Source organism: Xiphophorus maculatus, chromosome 15 (assembly GCF_002775205.1).
Source record: "Xiphophorus maculatus strain JP 163 A chromosome 15, X_maculatus-5.0-male, whole genome shotgun sequence".
Taxonomy (NCBI): Eukaryota; Metazoa; Chordata; class Actinopteri; order Cyprinodontiformes; family Poeciliidae; genus Xiphophorus; species Xiphophorus maculatus.
This window is the reverse complement of record NC_036457.1, coordinates 4,197,059-4,219,413: the sequence shown is the minus strand read 5'-3', so window position 1 is coordinate 4,219,413 and position 22,355 is coordinate 4,197,059. Positions and strand designations below refer to the sequence as shown.

The following is a 22,355-nucleotide window of genomic DNA, read 5'->3' as shown; positions in this document are numbered from 1 at the left end:
GGTGCAGATGGTAATGAAAGAACAAACAAAAGAGAATCGCAGAAGAACTGAGGACGTTTAACCCGTCGCCTGGAGGAACCGGGCTGAGAAAATCTGAGTTACCACGGCAACAGGTTTAAAGTTTCTCCCCAGTAGAGACAAATAAATCCTTTCTGACTCCAGAGAAAGAAAATAATTTTTCTTCGAGTTGTAGTGAATTGAAAACAAATCTAGAGATCATAAAAATGTGTTTTTAGAAGATAAAAACTGTGTTGTTCCTGAAGACGATTGAAAGAAGGTTTTGATTTATTGGTAATAATTTTGAAAGCAAAATGTTTCCGTGTCTCCAGGATCCTGGGCTGATGAAACTTTCTGAAGGTTTTTATGTTTTAGCTTCTGTAGGAAACAAACTCCAACATTAATAAAGTAATTTAGACAATCAGTGGAAAGTTTTCCTCCTTCAGGCTGTTTATTAAACCTCATTAATCTGCTTCATTTATTGTTTCTTTGTCTTTTATAATCTGCTTTTAATAAACTCCAGATATTTTATTGAAAAGGTTTTCAGCTTCACAGATAAATGAATGTTGCTTCTCAGAACGTTTACCAGAACATTTCACTGCTTCCTGTTCAGTACGCCTTAATTCTAGAGCAATGAGCCTCGTGTTCTGCTTTCCCAGTGTTTGGACCGGTTCTTTGTTTGGACCGGCTGTTTGTTTGGACCGGTTGTTTGTTTGGGCCGGTTGTTTGTTTGGACCGGTTGTTTGGACCGGTTGTTTGGACCGGTTGTTTGTTTGGACCGGTTGTTTGTTTGGACCGGTTCTTTGTTTGGACCCGTTGTTTGGGCCGGTTGTTTGGACCGGTTCTTTGGGCCAGTTGTTTGTTTGGGCCGGTTGTTTGGACCGGTTCTTTGGGCCAGTTGTTTGTTTGGACCGGTTCTTTGGACCGGTTCTTTGGGCCAGTTGTTTGTTTGGACTGGTTGTTTGGGCTGTTTCTTTGTTTGAACCGGTTCTTTGTTTGGGCCGGTTGTTTGTTTGGACCGGTTGTTTGGACCAGTTGTTTGTTTGGACCGGTTCTTTGGGCCGGTTGTTTGTTTGGACCGGTTGTTTGGACCAGTTGTTTGTTTGGACCGGTTCTTTGGGCCGGTTGTTTGTTTGGACCGGTTGTTTGGACCGGTTGTTTGGACCGGTTCTTTGGGCCGGGCGAGCCGGAGCCTGTGAGGCACGCCGGCTGCCTGCCAGGAGGAAAAGTGAGCGACAAACATAAAACCATAAATCATCTCCGTTCTGCAGTTTGACGTTTTCACACGTTTCTCTGGAATCGGATCTTTTTCTCCAGGGAACTTCAGACACTGGATTCACTTTAAACCTCAATAACTTTACAAACGACGATTAGAGGAGCTAAAAAATGATTCTGCATTTTTCTCATGGTTCTAACTTCAATAGGATAGAATAGGATCAAATAGAATATAATTTATTCTGAGTTTAATATCCAAATACTGACTTTTTTGTCAGAATTTTGATTTTAATTTTCTGACATCAAATGTGAGAATTATGAAAAAAATCAGAATCTTTAGCTGAAAGAAACAAAATGTTTCAGTTCCACAGCGTAAAGATAAAACTCGAATGTTTGACCTAAAATGTCCGTATTAATCTGATAAAAGTTTTTCTCAGGCTGTTTGGTGTCTAAAGTATAAAGTGAAAGAAATGTTAGAGACTCGCCATCAGGATGGATTCACATCAGGCAGAAAGCATCTAAAACATGAAGGGCAGTGGAACAGCTACTGACGCCTCGCAGCTGCTCCACATAACCCCTCCTCCTCTGCCTTCACTTATAAATCAATACTGAAATATTGAAAAGGATTTTATTAAACGGATTGTTTTTGCTTCAGTCTTCAGGTTAACAGTTTGGTTGAAATCGTTTCTTTCCCTGTTGTTCCCACGATGTTTCTCATCCATAATTGATCTGAGTTTTCCAGACGCCTCCAGGCTGGGAGCTCAATCCCAGCAGGATTATAGACAAACATCAAGGAGATTAATAATTCAAACAGCTGCAGGTCGTTTCCTCCCTTCACCGTCTGAGTCTCAGTTCACCTCAGGTCGCTTCAGAACCGGGTTTATTAACCAAGACGGAGCGAACAGACGGACGGACGGACAGATATCGGATATAAATATCCTCCTTCAGAGGAGGTAAAAACAAAACAAAACATTTTTCCTGGTAGGTTATAATAGTGGAAACGTTCCATTAGAGGATCATCATGTTGATCACTGAGGCAGAAAATGTCTGTGGCGCCGATCCAAAGGGAAAAGTCTAAACCGTCTGTGTCCAGCATGTGTGTGGTCTCCAGAGTGAGTCTTGATTTGTGAATAGTTCCTTGATGTTCCCTGAGTAAAACTAGTAGATTAAGGCAAATGTTTCATTATCTAAAGCTAAAACGTGTAATAAGTATAAAACATTGTGAGACTTTGAAACGTGAGTTTCTCTGTAACTGCAGGCTGAAAATCCTGAGCAGCAGGTCTTGATGGTCAGCTGTTTGTAAAACTCCTGCAGGAGCAAAACCTTCAAACAGCTGAGATTTAATCAACTTTAATCTGAGTTTTAGGATTTTGGGTTAAAAATGTTCATTGTTAAAACATCCAAACTGGGATTAACAAGTGAATTCACAACAAAAGTTTAAATTATTTCCCTGGTTAGATAACAAAACCTTCACAATAATCCGGGTCATAGTGCATCTAAAAGTCTAAATTAAAGTCAACAATATTCATACTTTACTCAGATCAAAGTATTGAGCTGCTCTGAACATCTTTAGGTTTGTAAAAGCTGCTGGATTTGGTCCATTTTAGAGAGAACTGGTTGAAATTGTGTCCGTTTTGTGCCGTGTTGGTTGAGCAGAAGGTCTCCCTGAACTTCTGCCTGAAGTTCTGACCTATGAAGCCGTACAGCACCGGGTTCAGGCAGCACTGCAGGTAGGCGATGAACTCTGTAACGGACAGGGCGGTCTGCCAGCGGTCAGCCTCTTCACAGGCCATCAGCTGGAACAGGGATCTCAAACTCCAGTCCTCGAGGGCCGCAGTCCTGCAGTTTTTAGATGTGCCACAGGTACAAAACACTGGAATGAAACGACTTAATGACCTCCTCCTTGTGTAGATCAGTTCTCCCAGCCTTGATAATGACCTAATTATTCTGTTCAGGTGTGGAGCAGCAGAGGCACATCTAAAAGTTGCAGGACTGCGGCCCTCGAGGACTGGAGTTTGAGACCCCTGAGCTGGAACATGGTGCTGGTGTCGTACAGCAGGGTGAGGTTGTAGGGCAGGTGGCAGGACACAAACACCAGGATGATCCCCGTCTGCACCGCCTTCCCTCGCTGGTCTCTGGGGTCTGCAGCCTGGCCCGCTTCTTTTGGGGATTTGCTGTCAGTTGGGTTGAACTTGTTGGTCAGTAGTTTGATGATGATGGAGGTGTAACAGAAGATGATGATGAGCAGAGGCAGGAAGAAGCCGACGGCCATTTGGACGCTAGGAACCGCCACCGTCACGATCCGGGACAAGTCGTGGTCTTCAAACTGAAACTCACAGACGAACCACGGAGACGCTGAGGAGTTGTTCTGTTTTTCTCCCTCCAGCATGTGGATGGTTTCACTTGTCGGCTCGTACAGTTGGTAGAAGTAGAAGGTGGGGACAGAAAGCAGCAGGGCAAAGACCCAGATGGACACACAGATGATGGAGGTGTGTCTCGTCCCTATGTGGCTGTTCTGATAGCACAGAGGACTGACGACGATGACCAAGAGTAACACGCTCATCCGGGCGACCAACAGCATGCCGCTGTACAGGTAGGATCCCTGCAGCAGCTTGCAGGTCGCCTGGCAGCAGCTCGTTGTAGATCAGGAAGGCCAGCGCCACGGTGAACAGCAGGTTGGTGATGGCCAGGTTGAGCTGGAAGACCTGGTGTGTTTCCAGCTTGTGTTTGGTCTTAAATGTCAGAGTGATGATTATTACGACGTTCCCCACGAAGCCCAGGATGCAGATGATGGAGTAGATGTTGGAGCTGAGCAGCCAGTTTTCACGCTGTTGCTGCTGCTGAAGCTGCAGGGCTCAGGAAGTTCTTCCCTTTCAGAGGCATTAAAACCTGCATGGATGAAGGACGAGGCCTCCATGTTTCACTGCAGATAAGAAAAAGGAAACAGTTGAGATTTGTTCATTTTTATACGTGACTGATTTAGTCCTCTGATCTTTATTCTCCATCCTGACCAACATGAATCAATGACTGTTTTAAAATAAAACACTTAAAATGACACAAATACTGATCTTTTCCAAATGCATGCAAATGATTTCAATCATAAAACTGAAAGTCAAAATGTTTATCGGTGAACCAGATTGTTAATCTTTAACTTTATTCACTTTATTTGAGGAAAGTTACAAAAAAATCTAAAAAATGTTGATGCTAAGTTTGTTTGGTATTTTGCAAGTACAAATAATTTAGGTGATTCGAAGTGACAAACAGCGAAAAGAGTTGGGTCTGGTTTCTAAATAAATCCAGACAGTGGAAGAACCACAGCGCTGGTTCTGGTTCTGGTTCTGTTGGACCTCATCACAGCATCGCCAACAGTTTTAACTGGTTAAAGACCAGGGAGGTTAAAGCTCCTCATCAGAGCAGGTGACATGGAGAACCTCAGGGTTCATCCTGGTTCCTGCTGTTCACCGTCTGTTTGCTCCAACGGCTCAAACATCAGAACTATGCAGACGATACTCTGCACTACGCACTAAACAGATCCTGGAAACAAATCAGGGCCAACAGAAACAAAACAAAGCTTCAGTTATTACAGCTTCAAACTGGAGATCAGATCTGAACTTCAGTCACATAAAGACGGTTACAAAGTCGGCCTTCTGTCACCTGAAGAACATTTTCAGGATTAAACGACTAAAATACAGTTTAATATATTAATATTTAATATTAATATATTAAATATAAACACCTGGAGAAACTCATCCAGGTATTTTTGTTGCCACAGCAACATGAAGCTTATTGTTTTGTTTTTATCATGTGAAGAACTTTGAATCACCTGCTAAAGCAAAAATTTAAAATCAAATTTTACTGTTTGAAAAGAATTAATTAACTTCACTGTCTGAACAGAACAAACTGGTCAAACTGGTCAGTCAGTCATTAAATTACTCCATCAGCAACATAAGAAACTTAGTAAAGTTTGATATGTCAGTTAAATATTAAACATTCATAATAATCTCAGGTTCATAAATATTCTGATACCCAGTAAAACTGTTTAGTGCGTCTGTTGCTTTAATTAATAGAGCTTTAGCACAGAGAGATCTGGTATTTAAAAGAGCTAGTTTAAGTGACTTGGAGGCCAAGAAATCTTCAGTCTGAGGTTCCTTTAGGCAGGGGATCAGTCTGATGTTTGAATTAGGTCCCCTGTATTTTATGTTTCTGTTTCTTGTAAATTTTCTTGTAGTTATCCGGACAGGTAATGTCCTGTTCTGCAGTGCTGAGGGGCCAGACACATTCTGGAGCAAGAAGGGTGTAAAGATAAAGTCTGGACCCTGGCCTCAGACCTCAGAAACGCCTTTACGGAAACGCCCCCTCCATTACTCCACACACGCCTCGAAGCCTCGGCACATCACGTAACATCACTACCTTTGACACTCTGGACCCGCTGATTAGATCCTGGCAGTTTTCCTGGTTTCAGAACCTCCCTCGTGACGCCGTGGAAAGTACCCACTGGTTGCCCGAGTTCCCAGACTCACCTCTCCGTTGTTTACAAGTATCTCCTGGATCCCACGGCTGGCGGTCGAACCACTCCTCTGTGTCTCCGTTGCACCGGAGCCCACCTGTCCGTCCTCCGCCGCACTCCTCCGTTGTTCCTGGACCCACTAAGAGACCGAGACCCTGGACATACTCAGTTACCTTCCAAGATTCAGATCCAACCACCACAAGTAAGAACAACCTGTGTTTTATCTGAGATTTCCATGTTCCCACGACCCCTGAACTCACCAGTCTGCTCTTTCCCCTCGCAGTGAACCACTGCTGCCCGTTACCGTTGATTCCCTGGACCAGACCACCTTGACACTTTCTGATAATTGTGTAATCTTAATAAATCACTTAAACTGATTTCAACTCTCCTGTCTTGTGTTCTGCATGTGGGCTAGAAAACTTAAACCCATCATGACAAATCCAGGACAGAAAATAACTTAGTAACTTTCTATTCAACACATGTTTAGTTCTGGTAAATAAGTAAAGTTCTGCTGAGGGAACAGAGACGTAAGGAGGCAGAAGATGATTTTACAGATGATCTTCATGTGTCTGATGGTTCAGAAAGTTTCTGTAAACTGGATTCATCTGCAATCAGACAATCTAACATGTTTACACAATGCTCCTTCAGGTGTCCCCTGGGTTTTTATAACCTCTGTAAAGAACTAGAGTATGTGTTTCTGTCATTGCATGAAAAGTTCTCTGCAGATAAATGTTTGATATTTGCATTTATTATAATCTGCAGTCCTCCTTCCTGATGTGAAGAAGGCAGGCTGTCTGTGAGAAATGGTTATGAAAAGACAACTTCTATGCCATCAGTGAATGTTGGCTTTAAAACAGATAATTATGTTGTGATAATCAATCAATCAATCAATCAATCAATGGTAGTGATAAGCAGCCCTGTGTTCCCATCAAACATGCAGCTTGTTGCTCAGGTTTACTTTGTAAACATGCTGAATTCAAACAAAGTTGATCATTTTAAGACATTAGAAGCTGCTATTCATTTTCTTCATGACATCAACTAGTATATTTATTTCTAGGAAAAGAGGAAATACTACAAACTTTACACTCTCCTGTTTAATGCTTTTGTTCGCTGTTTTACCTGCTATCTGTTGCTAACTTGCATAAACCTCCACAGTATCTGTTACTGTCATTGGTTTGTTACTCCAGAATTTCTTGTGAAAAATAATCTGAATTTCCAGTTTAGGACGTTGAAGATAGAAGGTATAAAAATATTGCAATAAGTACTTTTATCAGTTTTTAAACTACGTAAAATGTTTTATAAAGAAGTGTATTTATTTAAAAATCTTTTTAATTAACTAACTTTTCTTTAGTTTCATTTTTGTGTTCCTCCTTCCTCATTAAACTAAACCTTTAAGAGACTTTTTTAAACGAAAACCATATGAACCATCTAATCAATAATAATGTTATTGGAAATCACATTTATTTCATCAACTTTATCAGTAAGTGAAACATACATATAGATTAACTGATATAAAAAATTAAAACAACGAAAAACAAATTTGTCACTCAATGTTTTTCATCCACAATATTTCAACTTGTCTTTAATGTCAACATTAACGCCCCCTGCTGGATTTTCATGAGCAATGAAACATTTTTTATGAATCGCTGCTTTTGTCACATATTTTAATAAAGTTTCTCTTTAACTTTTATTACAGCAAAACAAGATGAACATCTCCAATGACTCCACTACTCCTCCCTATGAATATGACTATTATTACGACCATTCTGGTTATGAACCGTGTTCTTTCAGTAACAACAAAAGTTTGAACGTTGTGGTTGGTCCTTACATTCACTCCATCATCTGCATCCTGGGCTTGGTGGGGAACAGCCTGGTCATCCTCACCTATGCCCTCTACAAGAGAACCAAATCCATGACTGACGTCTACCTGCTCAATGTGGCCATCGCTGACCTGCTGTTCGTGCTGGCTCTACCTTTCATCGTCTACAACGAGCTGTACTCTTGGCCGATGGGGCAGGTGGCCTGTAAGCTGCTGCGTGGTTCCTACAGCGTCAACCTGTACAGCGGCATGCTAATGTTAGCCTGCGTCAGCACCGACCGCTACATCGCCATCGTCCAGGCTCGCCGGAGCTTCGGGTTACGCTCGATGTCAAGAAGCCACATTGTCTGTTTCCTGATCTGGATCTTTGCCTTACTGGTGTCTGTTCCCACTTTCCATTTCCACCATTGGTACGAACCATCACATAATAAGATCACCTGGCTCAACAGCAATGAACAGGAAGAGACAACAGATCCACAGTACGTCTGTGAGTGGAAATTTGATGACAGCAACACTGCTAGCAAAGTGAAGGTTACTGTTCCCAGCACGCAACTGGCCATTGGCTTCTTCCTGCCGCTGCTCATCATGATCTTCTGCTACACTTCAGTCATCATCACATTGCAGAAAGCTAAAAACTACAAGCGACACAAAGCGGTCCGAGTGGTGATGGTGGTGGCGTTGGTCTTCATCGTCTGCCACTTGCCTTACAACCTGGCCTTGTTGTATAAGACAGTCAATTTGTTCAAACACAGCGATTGTGACGAGGAGGACTCGCTGCGTACGGCGATGTCTGTGCTGCAGATGGTCGCCTACCTGCACTGCTGTCTGAACCCGCTGCTGTACGCCTTCATCGGAGTGAACTTCAGGAACCACTTCAGGAGGATCTTCCAGAACTTGTGCTGTTTGGGTCAGAGGTACATCGCCCCTCGCCGGATCACCTCAGATATCTGCATGTCCACAGTTCACCATTCAGTGGATGGTTCTGCTGAAAACTGTTCATCTTTAATCATGTGAAGATGTTGATCTCAGAAGATCTGATTGAGACATTCAGGTTTTTAATGTTGTGATCTCTGTTTTTCTGTTTATTTTGAGTTTCTTTGTCTTCTGAGTCTCCGTGTTGTCCTGTCTTCCCCTTGATTGTTCCCAGGTGTGTCTCGTTCCCTGATTTCCTCCTGTGTATTTAATGTCACCAGTGTCTTTGCTTCTCTGTCGGGTCCTTGTCGTATGTGTGAGCTGTCCGCACTGTGTCCATTCGGTTCTCCAGTTGCCTGGCTGTTTGGACTCAATTTGGATTGTGCTTCGGACTGTTTTTCGAGTTGTTTTCACCATTAAATCATCTTCATTCATTGTACCTGGGTCTGCTGAGTCTGCCTCACCACCTCATCCACCACTTCATGACATTTTAATATTCAAACTGGACTTTTACCACCAGCATGATGATTTCGAAAGAAAAAAAAACATGACAATATCCATAAGTTTTGTTATGTTGAGCTGATTGTTGCTCATTCTCCATAAGAATACTGGCTACTGTTGACAATACAGTACTGTGTATTGTATGATTGTATAAGACGGTCCATTTGTTCAAACACATCGATTGTGACGAGGAGGACTCTCTGCACATGGCGATGTCTGTGCTGCAGACCATCACCTATAGGCATAATTATGACTCTAGGTACCAGTACTTAAAATTTTACTGAAAACCAGCTGAAAAAAATGTTTTTTGTCTAAAAGAGTTGAGAAGTTGTTAAGGGGAAAGAAAAATAGATTTCCAGACAGACGACTCTGTAAATGTTTACATTCAGTTGATCAGATGGAAAAACCAACCTGACTTACAACGTCTCTGTTATGGATACATTTGGACAGGATATGAAGAAATAAGATGTTTTATTTGAAAGATGTTTTTCTGGGCTGACTAAAATAACCGTAAGATATTTCTGATGCCCAGTTGAAAAGATTGTTACGTTGCAGTAAGAAGATCCTGATTTGAATCCCAGGCTGGAATTTTTCTGCGTGGAGTTTATGTTCCAGCTACCTGAGTGTATGGGTTGTGGGGGTGTGCATGTGTGTGTGTGGGTGTGTGTGCGTTGGTACATGTGATTTAGCAGGACATTTTGTCAGAATACACACAACACTAGAAGGACATTTTGAATTAACAGGACAGAAGAGGTGTCCTGCTAATTTTGACAAAAATCTAAAAACGTAGAAAGGTTTCTATTGGTCCATTAACCCCAAAAATGCAAAAAAAAAAAGTCTGTTTAATACACATAAACCTGATTTTGCATGTGTGTGTGTGAGGGTGGGTGTGGGCGTGCGTGTACATGGTGGTTTATCCTGTCTGTCTCTGGATTTCCCTCTGATGGACTGATGACTTTTCCTTTAATGCGGCTAAGTATAGTCATATCGTCATTGTACTTAATGAAAATATTGTTTCCTTGTGTAAAAGTACAGTTTTGTGTGTATGATGTGAAGAGTTTAAGACTGAGGCTACAGCCCTGTGCTGCCTGTGAGCTCAGCAGAAATCTTCTTCCCGTCACAACCTGTGGTCTCTGAGAGGAAGTCCAAAATCCAGTTTCAGATGGAGGTTGGTGTTCCCAGTTCTCCTTAAACTTATGTTTACTTAAAGCTGCAAAACATACAATGCACATTATGCAGGAAAAAAAACCCCAGCATACACCATTATTTGAACACTTATCTTTCTTCAGAAATGAGTGCAAATGTTTTGTGTAGAGACGGTGCAGTGAGGAGCCCTCTAGTGTTCAGGTGAGGTATGGACATTTTTTAAAATCACATTTGACAAAAAACAGACACTCAGAAAACCTCAGAGGTAAAAACTGTTTCTAACAAGACAAAGATACAGATTTAGTGAACTGTTTGGAATATAGACCATAAAATATGCAAATAGTTACATGAATGTAAAAATAAAACTCAGTGTGTCAGAGGGGAACATAGAAATTGTTTGTGTACATTTTATAGGTTTTATGTTTCTTACATATTTCTCTTTTAGTGTAAAGGAATTTGGCTTTCATTGTGGTTTTGAAATGTGCTGTAGAAATAAAGTTGATTCACTAAAGCAGAACGACTGGAGAGTTTTTGCTCAGTTCCTCAAGTCCCTCTGAGGGTTTGTGTTTAATTAATTGCTGAAGCAACAGGAATATTTAGCAGCAGTCGAATCATTTTGACACAGAAAGTAACTCTGACTTTGAAACCATCGGCTTTCTGCCTGAGCTTTTATTCAATACAGGAAGGAGGAAACTGTCTGTAAATCAGCTTCAGAAGGTGAGAATCCTGATTTAACAAAGACTGATAACAGAAATATTTAACTGTTTATATGATTTTATGAAATCTTAATTATTTTAAATTGTGAAATGAGAGTGAAAAGATTTTTTGTTAGAATGACTGTGGAGGAATGTAGAGCTCTTCTGCTAGATTAGCAGCTTTGTTTCATGTTATTGTTGCTTATTGTTTAATTATATTCTCACCCAGTCATGGTGCTCTATCACTCCAGGAAATAATACAAGGAAATGAAATAATTTGACTTAATATTCATGGTTAGACGTGAGAAATAAGTAAAATGAAGCTCAAATCAGTTGAGTCAAAGAAGAGGAAAAGGAAAAAAAGCATTTCTCTTTGGAAATAAAGTTAATCTAAAATGTTTACACACTCCTGCTTCATGTTTTAATTGAGGATTTTTACCAATAGTATCGTATGTGTTTCTGTCATTTGTACGAAAAGTTACCTGCAAATAAAGTTTGACTGACTGATAGTTCACTCCAAAATGAGTTTATCAGTTTCTTACCAAATAGGAATGATAAATATGCCTGTGCGTCGTCGCCATCCCTTACTCGAACGTTTGCACTTTACACATATAGTCAAGTGAACTGACTCCAAAACTGAACCCTGTGGAGTCAGAGCTATTTATTATACCTCCTCCCTCTGGCAGCTCCAGCTTTTATATGTTTTATTTTCAATGTAGAAAATTCAGACTTGTTGGAAAACTTTATATTAAAAGTTTTATTCAAAATATTCCTCTATTACAATGTTAATACCAATGTATTTTGTATAATGTTCATTAATAAATCTTATTTTCTGAACTGCAAAAATTAATCACCAATTCTACATATTAGTTGTACAACTAAGTAGAATTAAAAAGAAAGGAAAGCCTCACGTGCTTTGAATGTTTTCCTTCTCAATATTTCAACTTGTCTTAATGTCAACATTATCGCCACCTGCTGGTTCTTTATGACCATTAAAGCATTTTTGTTTAAAATCGTTTTCTTTCTTTTGTCATTTTGACATATTTTGATAAATATTGTCTTGGCTTTTATTACAGCAAAACAAGATGAACATCTCCAATGACTCCATTGCTCCACCCTATGAATATTATGACAATTATTACGACCATTCTGGTTATGAACCGTGTTCTTTCAGTGACAACAACAGTTTGAACGTTGTGGTTGGTCCTTACATTCGCTCCATCATCTGCATCCTGGGCTTGGTGGGGAACAGCCTGGTCATCCTCACCTATGCCCTCTACAAGAGAACCAAATCCATGACTGACGTCTACCTGCTCAATGTGGCCATCGCTGACCTGCTGTTCGTGCTGGCTCTGCCTTTCATCGTCTACAACGAGCTGTACTCTTGGCCGATGGGGCAGGTGGCCTGTAAGCTGCTGCGTGGTTCCTACAGCGTCAACCTGTACAGCGGCATGCTAATGTTAGCCTGCATCAGCACCGACCGCTACATCGCCATTGTCCAGGCTCGCCGAAGCTTCGGGTTATGTTCGGTGTCAAACAGTCGCATTATCTGTTTCCTGATCTGGATCTTTGCCTTACTGGTGTCTGTTCCCACTTTCCATTTCTACAATTGGTACGAACCATCACATAATAAAATCACCTGGCTCAACAGCAACGAACAGGAAGAGACAACAGATCCACAGTACGTCTGTGAGTGGCAATTTGATGACAGCAACACTGCTAGCATAGTGAAGGTTGTTGTTCCCAGGACCCAACTGGCCATTGGCTTCTTCCTGCCGCTATTCATCATGATATTCTGCTACACTTCAGTCATCATCACCCTGCAGAAAGCTAAAACCTTCCAGCGACACAAAGCGGTCCGAGTGGTGATGGTGGTGGCGTTGGTGTTCATTGTCTGTCACCTGCCTTACAACCTGGCCTTGTTGTATAAGACAGTCAATTTGTTCAAACACAGCGATTGTGACGAGGAGGACTCACTGCACACGGTGATGTCTGTGCTGCAGACCGTTGCCTACCTGCACTGCTGCCTGAACCCGCTGCTGTACGCCTGCATCGGAGTGAAGTTCAGGAACCACTTCAGGAGGATCATCCAGAACCTGTGCTGTTTGGGTCAGAGGTACATCGACCCGCGCCGCCTCTCCATTGACGGGACCAATGAAGACAGTACGTCTTTTAGCATGTGAAGCTAATTGTCTCAGGAGCTCTGATTGAGATCTGCAGATCTCCAAAGCAAAATCTGACCACAAATGGAAGATGTTAGAAATTATTCAAAAGAAAAATCAAAACATTACAAACTCTTGAGGTCTCATTGTGTTTATTGTTGCTTAATTTCCATAAGAATCTTGGCTGCTGATGAAAATGGTTTCTGCTTGAGGCATAGCAATGTGTAAAGGAATAAACATCTCTGTTTTGAATACATTTACACAAGACATCAAAATGTCATCATATTTTTCTGGACTGATCCAAAAATACCGGAAGATGTTTCTGATAGTTCAGAGTTTTTAGAGGAAGTGTCCACCACCCTCTGAAAAGGAAACATTAGACTGTTTATGTACATGGCCTGTTTTTGTATAATACTTTATCTAGATGACTCCAAAGCGCTTCACACTGCATTCACCCATTCACCCGTTCACACACACATTCACACGCTGATGGTGCTGAGCTACTACATTGTAGCCTGAACTGCCCTGAGGCAATTTAACAAAATTTGTGACATAAATCCTGCAGTTTTTACCTGGAAACCCAATAAATACGTCATGATCCTCTGTAGTCAGATTCACACCCTTAAACTAAGAATTTGTTCAAGCACTTTCAATTAAATTTCACTTTTCAGGTAGGAGTCTATCTGTATCTTAACCTTTCAAAGTTCTCCAAATCTTCTAATCTATTTTCTTGATGATTTTGATGATGGCATTTGACAAAAAATCATGTTAATTGCTGTTTTATAATTGGTTTTTGCATTATGTTTTTATGGTGTAAACACTTGAACCATGTTGCAGCAATCAATTTAACTAAAGATAAATGGATGAATAAACTTCTCAAGATCTTTTTGTGTTCATTAGTTCTTAAATGTTATTAATTTTATTTTTAAAGCATGTTGCCACAAAGCGATAAATAACTATGAGGAGATAAAATCAATACTGATGAACAACCAGTAAATTAATAAGGAAACACCCAGAAAATCCTCCCTGGAAATGTTCTGCAGGCCATAGAAGGCTGGTTTTGTAATTGTCTTTATGTGTCTCTACAGGTTCAGGTCACTAAACCTGTTTAACTGTTGAAGCAGCTTTTTAAATGATTTTGTTGATGATTGGAAGGTTGGTAGGTTTACTTTAAAGCAATTTGTCTAGATTGTTGTTTCTTTTTAAGCATTGGGTTTGTCACTGCAGTGTAAAGTTAATTGTCTGTTTTTTATTTTTATTTTAGTTTTTCATGTGAAACACTTTGAATTGCTTTGTTGATAAAATGTGAGGTACAAATCTTTTTCCTTTTCTTTCATAGATGTAATTTTTATATTGTGGAATCAATTCTTATTGTTTGGTTAATTAAACTGAGATATATGTATCATTAAACCCTAATTATTTCTAATCAGTTGATTTGAATATGTTGGATAATGTTCTCATACTAACCTTTTTGTGTTATGTGTTCATGATTTGCTTTGAAAGAGGAAGCTGTACGTTCTGTTTCCTGTCACTTTCCGTTTGCCATTATGTTTGTGCATGTAGTTCCGCAGTTGTCCACTGGGGGGTGAGATTGAGTTCATTCCCTTTAAGTTGTTCTGAAGAAGTTGGACCTTCACTTAGCAATAAAGCACAGCTGAAGATGAGTAATGAGGACAAAATGCAGCAGAATAGAAGCAGAAATATTAAACAAATAAAACATTAATCATTTTACCTTTGACTTCCTGGAGTTTTGCATCACATTATGATGTTATTATCTCATTAAAAACATACCTGGAGTGTTGTTTTAATTCTTTCATGCGTGTTTGAGAAATCATTTAATCTCCCATGGCAACCATTTACAGGTCAATTTTATAAATTACTTTTTGTGTATGGAGAAATTTTATCACAACTGAAGGAAACAGTTACGTGATAGTGCTAGGAATTAACATCATGTGCCTGGAAAATGCATATTGCTGCCTCTTTAAAACTTTTCACTGTTTTAACTTGAAGTCCAAATGGGTCCTTAGAACTGGCCCAGTACAAGCACCATTTTAGGACTGGAACCAGTTATGGTTTGGAAAACTTTACAATGATGGATTGATGTTTTCACAGATGCTGAACAAGAATTTAAACAAAATAAGTTCCTGATTTGAAGCCAACCTTCACTGATGACCAGCTAGCCTCTGTCTGTTACTCTGTTGTGTTTTTGTAACCTTCTCTTCCAGTTCGCATGAGGAAGGAGGAACGCAGACAATTATATATGCAAATATTGATATAAATATAAAAATGAAATTCAGAGTAAGTACTGAGGAACTTTAAAATGACCTTTAAAAAGCTAAAGTGGAACAACAGTTGTTACAGGTCAGATAGTTCCTAATATTCCTCTGAGTGATTTTGTTTTTTAGACACCGAAGCAACAAAAAGGCATTTGCACAGAAAGCAGCTCTGACTTGGAAAGGATCGGCTTTTTTAGTCTGAGCTTTAATTCACCACAACCAGGAGGAAACTGTCTGTCAATCAGCCTCAGAAGGTGAGAATCCAGATTGAACAGCTACTGCTGAGAGAAACGCTGCAGATTAGTTTTTAGTTTGAAGCTGGATTGTTTAGATGATTGAGTAAAATCTCAGTTGTTTTAAAGATTTTGTTCCCATTACTCTTATGGAAACTGAAAAGATGTTTGGTTTGAATGACTGTGGATGAATGCAGAGATCTTCTATTGATCCTGCAGCTTTGGTTCATCTTATTGTTTCACGGTTCAGTGATTATATTGTAGAATGTATTTAAGACCAATACATATTATGGTCACAAAGTAGAATCTCAGATTTTGCCAAAATGTTTTATTCACCCAGTATGTGGTGATGTGTCACTCCAGGAAATAACACATGGGAATGAAATAATTTAACTTTATATTCTACGCCATATTTAATATACGTTTATTGTGAAAACAATAAAATGACCAATCAGTTCAGGAAAAGAACAAGAGGGAATGTAAGGAAGCATTTGTCTTTTCCCTTTGTACAGTTGATGTAAAAAGTTAACTCCTGCTTTGTGTTTTTTTTCCTGTCTGCCTGTTTTAACCAGGACAGTGCACTTAAGCCATTTCTATTGAAACTTATCTACAGATAAAGTTTGATTGATTGGAAACTGTTTCTTCAGAATGAGAATTTTAGAAAAATTTAAAAGACAACAAAGTAATAAATTGTAAAAATCTTGCAGTGAATATGTAATCAGTTTATTACCCAATTGTTACTGTTAAAATGTTTTTCCTAATCTCTGAATGGACCTTCTAAGGAAACTTGATTTTGAGTAAACATATTTACTTATTTAAAGGTCATTTTAACTTCCTCTGACATTCATGTGACTATTTGCATATAATATGGTTTGTGTTTTTCCTTCCTCTTGTGAGAAAAGGCAGGTTGTGTGAAGAGATGATTATGAACACATCTACATACGGACAGAGAAACAGCCAGTCAGTGAATGTTGTTTAGCTTTTTGTTCAAACTGTTGGAAACATCCGTCCTTCATCCTGAAGTTTTCTAAAACTGGACTGAGAACCTGTTTGGTGAAATCAGTGAAACATTCTTAAAGTCATAAGAAATGTCACTTTAAGGCACTTAAAACACAAACAGAAACAAATTGATGCATTCTAAAGAATTACTGAACTACAGCCTTGAAGTAACAAATGCCTTAATTGTAACATATTTTAATTAACTTTCTCTTTGGCTTTTATTACAGCAAAACAAGATGAACTCCTCAGATAATTACACAGACGACTATTATTACGACCATTCTGGTTATGGACCGTGTTCTTTCAGTGACAGCAACAGTTTGAACGTTGTGGTTGGTCCTTACATTCACTCCATCATCTGCATCCTGGGCTTGGTGGGGAACAGCCTGGTCATCCTCACCTATGCCCTCTACAAGAGAACCAAATCCATGACTGACGTCTACCTGCTCAATGTGGCCATCGCTGACCTGCTGTTCGTGCTGGCTCTACCTTTCATCGTCTACAACGAGCTGTACTCTTGGCCGATGGGGCAGGTTGCCTGTAAGCTGCTGCGTGGTTCCTACAGCGTCAACCTGTACAGCGGCATGCTAATGTTAGCCTGCGTCAGCACCGACCGCTACATCGCCATCGTCCAGGCTCGCCGGAGCTTCAGGTTACGTTCGATGTCAAGCAGCCACATTGTCTGTTTCCTGATCTGGATCTTTGCCTTACTGGTGTCTGTTCCCACTTTCCATTTCTACCATTGGTACGAACCATCACATAATGAGATTACCTGGTTCAACAGTACCGAACAGGAAGAGCCAACAGATCCACAGTACGTCTGTGAGTGGAAATTTGATGACATTAACACTGCTAGCATAGTGAAGGTTGCTGTTCCCAGCACCCAACTGGCCATTGGCTTCTTCCTGCCGCTATTCATCATGATCTTCTGCTACACTTCAGTCATCATCACCCTGCAGAAAGCTAAAAACTACAAGCGACACAAAGCGATCCGAGTGGTGATGGTGGTGATGCTCGTCTTCATCGTCTGCCACTTGCCTTACAACCTGGCCCTGTTGTATGACACCGTCAGTTATTTCGAACATCGTGATTGTGACGCTGAGTCTTCACTGCGTATGGCGATGTCTGTGCTGCAGATGGTCGCCTACCTGCACTGCTGCCTAAACCCGCTGCTGTACGCCTTCATCGGAGTGAACTTCAGGAACCACTTCATGAGGATCTTCCATGACCTGTGGTGTGCGGGTAAGAGGTACATCGCCCCGCGCCACTCATCCAGGGTCACCTCCGATATCTACATGTCCACAATTCGCCGCTCGGTTGATGGTCCCAGCAGAACCAGCACATCTTTTCTTACATGAAGATATTTGTGTGAGAAGCTCTGATCTTGCCATGGAGGTCTATAAATGCCAAACTTGACTAACATGAAAATTACTTTTATTCTTAAGCACAGTTCAGCCACAATATGTTAGACTGAAAAAGGATTAAAAGAGAAAACAAAAACAAACTTCATTATCTGTGTTAATTGTTGCTCAGTTTCTGCTTTTCCATCCAAAAACACTAATTCAGGAACCCGAGCATATCTGAAAACTCACCAATTTTCACCACATTTGTCCCTCGCATTAAAAGTTTTTAATGGAATCAAAAGTGGGTGTGGTCAAACTGCTCAACGTGTAAACAGATAAAAATAGTACATCCTAGGGATTTGAAACTGGTTATGTAGGTGGATGCTCCAAAAATCAAGTAAACAAAGTCTCTTAAATATGTCCTGAAATCTACAGGGAGGTTGCTGTTTTGGGTCATTTCAGCCTCTTTTCACATTTACACAACTCAAACTTTGGAGTCTTCCTCCAATGGTTTTGAGCTATTGGCTTCAGCCTCTTTCAATATGCAGTTAAGAAATGGGGGATTAAAAGTTATCAAAATCTTGTGGTTTTGGCCATGTCTAGGGAGAGTGGCCAAATTGCGAACTTGGCATGCTCACCAAATCAAAGGAAATGCTGTAACTTTCACAACAATGGCTGAATTACACCAGCCTTAATCTGAGTCATCCATGTTGTATACTGGATGTTACTATGTGGCTATATGCTGACATCATCACATCCCCGCCCCTGTGTTCATACGTCTGGCTCTAAATGTTTCAGTCGATCTGCTCCACATTCGATATGATCAGTCCTAATCCTAATATTTAGTTTGTGTGGAATAATTCATCCCCCTACAATTTTTTTAAAAATCAACCCCAACCCATCCTTTGATCAACAGCAATGAAATTGTATATATGTGTAACTTCCACAGGAAGTTGGCCATTTTGGATCAAAGTCACTATTTTATCTCTTTTGCACACAGATCTGAGCAAACTTCTCCCACTGCTTTTTTTTTCCTCTTCATGAAAGCATGCGGGCGTGGCGAAGCTTCAAAATCTGACCATTCGCCATAAAACACCAAGATGTTCTCGCGCCAACTCCCAGCTTCATCTCACTATGACCAGCAGTCTGTTATGATTGCTGGTCATAACAGACCAGCAATCATCACATTCACATAGTCAGATGGTGACATCACTTTAGCCCCGCCCCCTTCCAAAAGGAAGTCGCTTATTTTACCAAACTGGGCCTGGCAGATTGGCAAATTCCAATCCTTCGCCGTTTGCATCCAGTTGGCTCTAAATCAACACGCATTGTCCGATTTGCACCAAACTGGATATGTAAGACCTTGATGATATTTATGACATCACCTAAGCCCCGCCCACTCAATGAACAAACTGGTGACATGAAGCCTAGGCGCAAATTCAAACTCGAAGCCTCTTTTAGCCCCACCTACATCATCCAACCGAAGCTTCCGGCTCATCACTGTTGATTGATCAGCGCCGGTCCAAGACTCGTCATGTCCAATCACCGTCCAAGCTCTAGCTGATAAGGACCACCATCCATGGCATCCTGCGCTTTCCAGCAGAGCTCAACCCACCTCCACCCCTTCACCTCCACTCGCTCGGCTATCCGGCCGCATCCTTCATGGCCTCCACCACCAGTGCCGGGTCCCGGGGGATGACATTCCTAACAGCATATGGAATGCTCATCCGAGCCCATCGCAAGTTTGCGATAATCAAAGTCCTCAGCTGGGGCCCGAGCGCCAAAGATTTAAATCATGCTGCTAATAAACTTTTCTAATTGCTTCCCTTTTCTCCGTCTGAGTCTCTCCAGATTGAATTCTCCAGTATGTCCCAGTGTGTGACAGGAGATTGAAAGGGTATCCTACGGTGGCCGACAGGTGCAAATGCGCAGCAAAAGAGAAACATGCAAACAAAAAAAAAACACGCGCACAAATTAAATGCGGCAAGCAAAAAGAGAGACGCAAACACCCCCGAATGAAATGCAGCAAACAAAAAGAGAGACGCAAACACCCCCGAATGAAATGCAGCAAACAAAAAGAGAGACGCAAACACCCCCGAATGAAATGCAGCAAACAAAAAGTGTTGAAAACGGAAGTGCTCCAGACCACTAGGGGGAATCAAAGAAAATAGTATTCATTTCTATGGGACCAGATGCAAGATTCTTCTTCTTCTTCTTCTTGGTATTTATTGGCGGTTGGCAACAAACTTACAGTAGCATTACCGCCACTTACCAGTATGGAGTGTGGTTCGAGATGGTCTATAAACTTTCACTTTCTACCTTTTCCCTCCATTAACTCCTGATTAAACATACCCCCACACATACACACCTGCTTATATTATCCAACTTGCTTATAGCTTTATATACCCCTCTTTGATATTCTTTACACACTCACACCCAACTTGCTCTACTCATATCCTATGAAATAGCTTTGTTTTTTTAAGATACCGAATAATTATTTGAATATGTCTACTCCCGAAATCTCTCCTCAAAAATTCTATTAAATTAAACCTTTCTTTAATACCTACACACTCTCTCAGCATGCATCTTCTCTCTTCTTCATACTTACAACACTCTAAAATAACATCCTCTATTGTTTCAGACTTCTCACAATAATCACACTTTCCAGATGCAAGATTCAGAGAGATACCTTTACTTTCTTTCAAATTTCTTTCTCTGAATCTTGCATCTGGTCCCATAGAAATGAATACTATTTTCTTTGACTCCCCCTAGTGGTCTGGAGCACTTCCGTTTTCAACACTTTTTGTTTGCTGCATTTCATTCGGGGGTGTTTGCGTCTCTCTTTTTGCTTGCCGCATTTAATTTGTGCGCGTGTTTTTTTTTGTTTGTTTGCATGTTTCTCTTTTGCTGCGCATTTGCACCTGTCGGCCACCGTAGTATCCACTAACATAATGTGTTCAAAAGCCTGCAGCAAGTCGTGGCCAATATATGAGGAAACAGGAAGTGACAATTCCTCCTGTCAGTTCTTAACCTAACCTTAAAGACTTGCTGTTGGACTCAGACTGAACTGAACTGAAGGTGACTTGGGAGATTTGCCAAACACGTCGCCTGGTGGACATGTGCGTGAATTACATGAGAGCATTCATGATGCTATGTTACTGTTGAGATACTATTTAGTTATTGTATAGAAAAATTTAATATCTACAACTTGTGTTATTGTCTTTATTTAACAATAAGGTCTAAAGATCAACTTGTGATTCAAGATTCTTGGGTTAGGCCATTCCAGAACTTTAATTTTCATCTGATAAAGTCATTGTTTTGTTAATGTTCATGTACGTCTGGATTCACTGTGACCCCAAACATAACTCCACAAGCAAATGCTGCCACCACCGTGCTTCACTTTGGGTTTGGTGTCATCAGTTCAGGTCTCATCAGACCAGAACACATCAAGATCTGAGGTTATTTTAGCCAGGTCCAGAGGTTTTCTCTACAGCAATGGCTTCTGATTCAGAGTGTCTAGTTTGGATTGTGTCACTCCTGTCCCATATTTTCTCACACTCTTGTCTTTAATGTCCAGTTTTATGAATAAAATGCTGTTTATTGTCTTGTCTTTAACAGTGACGTTCTTCCGCTCTTCCTCTGCTCTCAGCTGTTCAACAAATATCAGAAAATATTGTCTAGGACAACAAAGTTTTATTTCAAGTTGACCAGATTCACCATGATGGCAGGCTGACCTCAGGGAGACGCAGTTAAAACTGAATAAAACATTTTTGAATAAAATCTCAGCTTAAATGTGTGAATCAGGGAAAAGCTGCTGTAAAATATTGTTGCTATTCAGGTTGTAGATTTAGACCCAAAAACTGGCTAATTTCTTCAGACTGGAACATTTTTACCTAAAGTACATCTTTGTAAATAAAACCTTATGTTTGTATGACTTTTGATGATTTGTTGAATTTGTATAACATGAGGATGTTTGATATGTTTGTTGTTTCTCTCTGTCAGTTTCCCTCCAGCTGTTTTCTGTTCAAACTTAATCAGCCTTGGATTCAGTTTTAAGGATTAAACTCTGAGCGTTTTGCCAACTTTGATGCTTTTATTTGCTGCTAAATGTTTAAGGAGTCAGAACTTCAGGCACTGATGTTACACTTTAGGCAACATTTATATGCTGTTTGAATGTTACCATTGATACTGAGCTAAAATCTGCATACTTGAGATTTTAAGCATAACAATAAAAATCATTTTAATCAAAAGATTTGTGTTGTGATGTTTGTGGTTGCACAGCTAACTGATGCCTGAGATAACTGATACATTTTAATTAGAGTGAAATTTTCTGTGAATTTGTTCCACATTAGATGAGCATAAACTCTGAATGTAGATTGTTGTTTTGGATCAGTATTATTATTATTATTATTATTATTATTATTATTATTATTATTATTGTTGTTGTTGTTTTTATCTTGTCTTGACCCAATTATCTCATCCTGTGGGTTTTTACTGACTGGGAGCGAAACGTAGCCTGTTGAATGTGACAGGTAGCCAATCAGAAAGCG

General features: G+C 40.3%; 3 protein-coding genes and 1 pseudogene across 4 annotated transcripts; 3 read left to right on the top strand and 1 right to left on the bottom strand.

Moving 5' to 3' along the window:
* Positions 1 to 2,753: 2,753 nt before the first annotated feature.
* LOC102224693 lies at positions 2,754 to 4,282 on the bottom strand (annotated as a pseudogene).
* Positions 4,283 to 5,577: 1,295 nt separating this feature from the next.
* On the top strand, positions 5,578 to 10,576 carry LOC102224961 (C-C chemokine receptor type 6-like). 2 transcript variants are annotated; one of them, XM_023347381.1, is made up of 3 exons: positions 5,582 to 5,921; positions 6,003 to 6,069; positions 7,416 to 10,576. In XM_023347381.1, the coding sequence occupies exon 3, from the start codon at positions 7,425 to 7,427 to the stop codon at positions 8,550 to 8,552; it is 1,128 nt and encodes a 375-aa protein (XP_023203149.1). In that variant the 5' UTR covers positions 5,582 to 5,921; positions 6,003 to 6,069; positions 7,416 to 7,424; the 3' UTR covers positions 8,553 to 10,576. The 2 variants fall into 2 exon arrangements, with proteins under 2 accessions (XP_023203150.1, XP_023203149.1); XM_023347382.1 differs by lacking the exon at positions 6,003 to 6,069 and having other exon boundaries at positions 5,578 to 5,921.
* Positions 10,577 to 10,699: 123 nt separating this feature from the next.
* On the top strand, positions 10,700 to 14,643 carry LOC102225221 (C-C chemokine receptor type 6-like). The gene is made up of 2 exons (XM_023348082.1): positions 10,700 to 10,814; positions 11,869 to 14,643. The coding sequence occupies exon 2, from the start codon at positions 11,878 to 11,880 to the stop codon at positions 12,973 to 12,975; it is 1,098 nt and encodes a 365-aa protein (XP_023203850.1). The 5' UTR covers positions 10,700 to 10,814; positions 11,869 to 11,877; the 3' UTR covers positions 12,976 to 14,643.
* A 732-nt stretch (positions 14,644 to 15,375) lies between these two features.
* LOC102225480 (C-C chemokine receptor type 6-like) lies at positions 15,376 to 19,728 on the top strand. The gene is made up of 2 exons (XM_023348059.1): positions 15,376 to 15,484; positions 16,690 to 19,728. Exon 2 carries the CDS (start codon positions 16,699 to 16,701, stop codon positions 17,818 to 17,820), a length of 1,122 nt encoding a protein of 373 aa, XP_023203827.1. The 5' UTR covers positions 15,376 to 15,484; positions 16,690 to 16,698; the 3' UTR covers positions 17,821 to 19,728.
* Positions 19,729 to 22,355: the final 2,627 nt, after the last annotated feature.

Bases quoted from the DNA above. Each gene is read 5' to 3' on its own strand.
- LOC102224961 (XM_023347382.1), top strand. From the start codon at position 7,425: ATGAACATCTCCAATGACTCCACTACTCCTCCCTATGAATATGACTAT.
- LOC102225221 (XM_023348082.1), top strand. From the start codon at position 11,878: ATGAACATCTCCAATGACTCCATTGCTCCACCCTATGAATATTATGAC.
- LOC102225480 (XM_023348059.1), top strand. From the start codon at position 16,699: ATGAACTCCTCAGATAATTACACAGACGACTATTATTACGACCATTCT.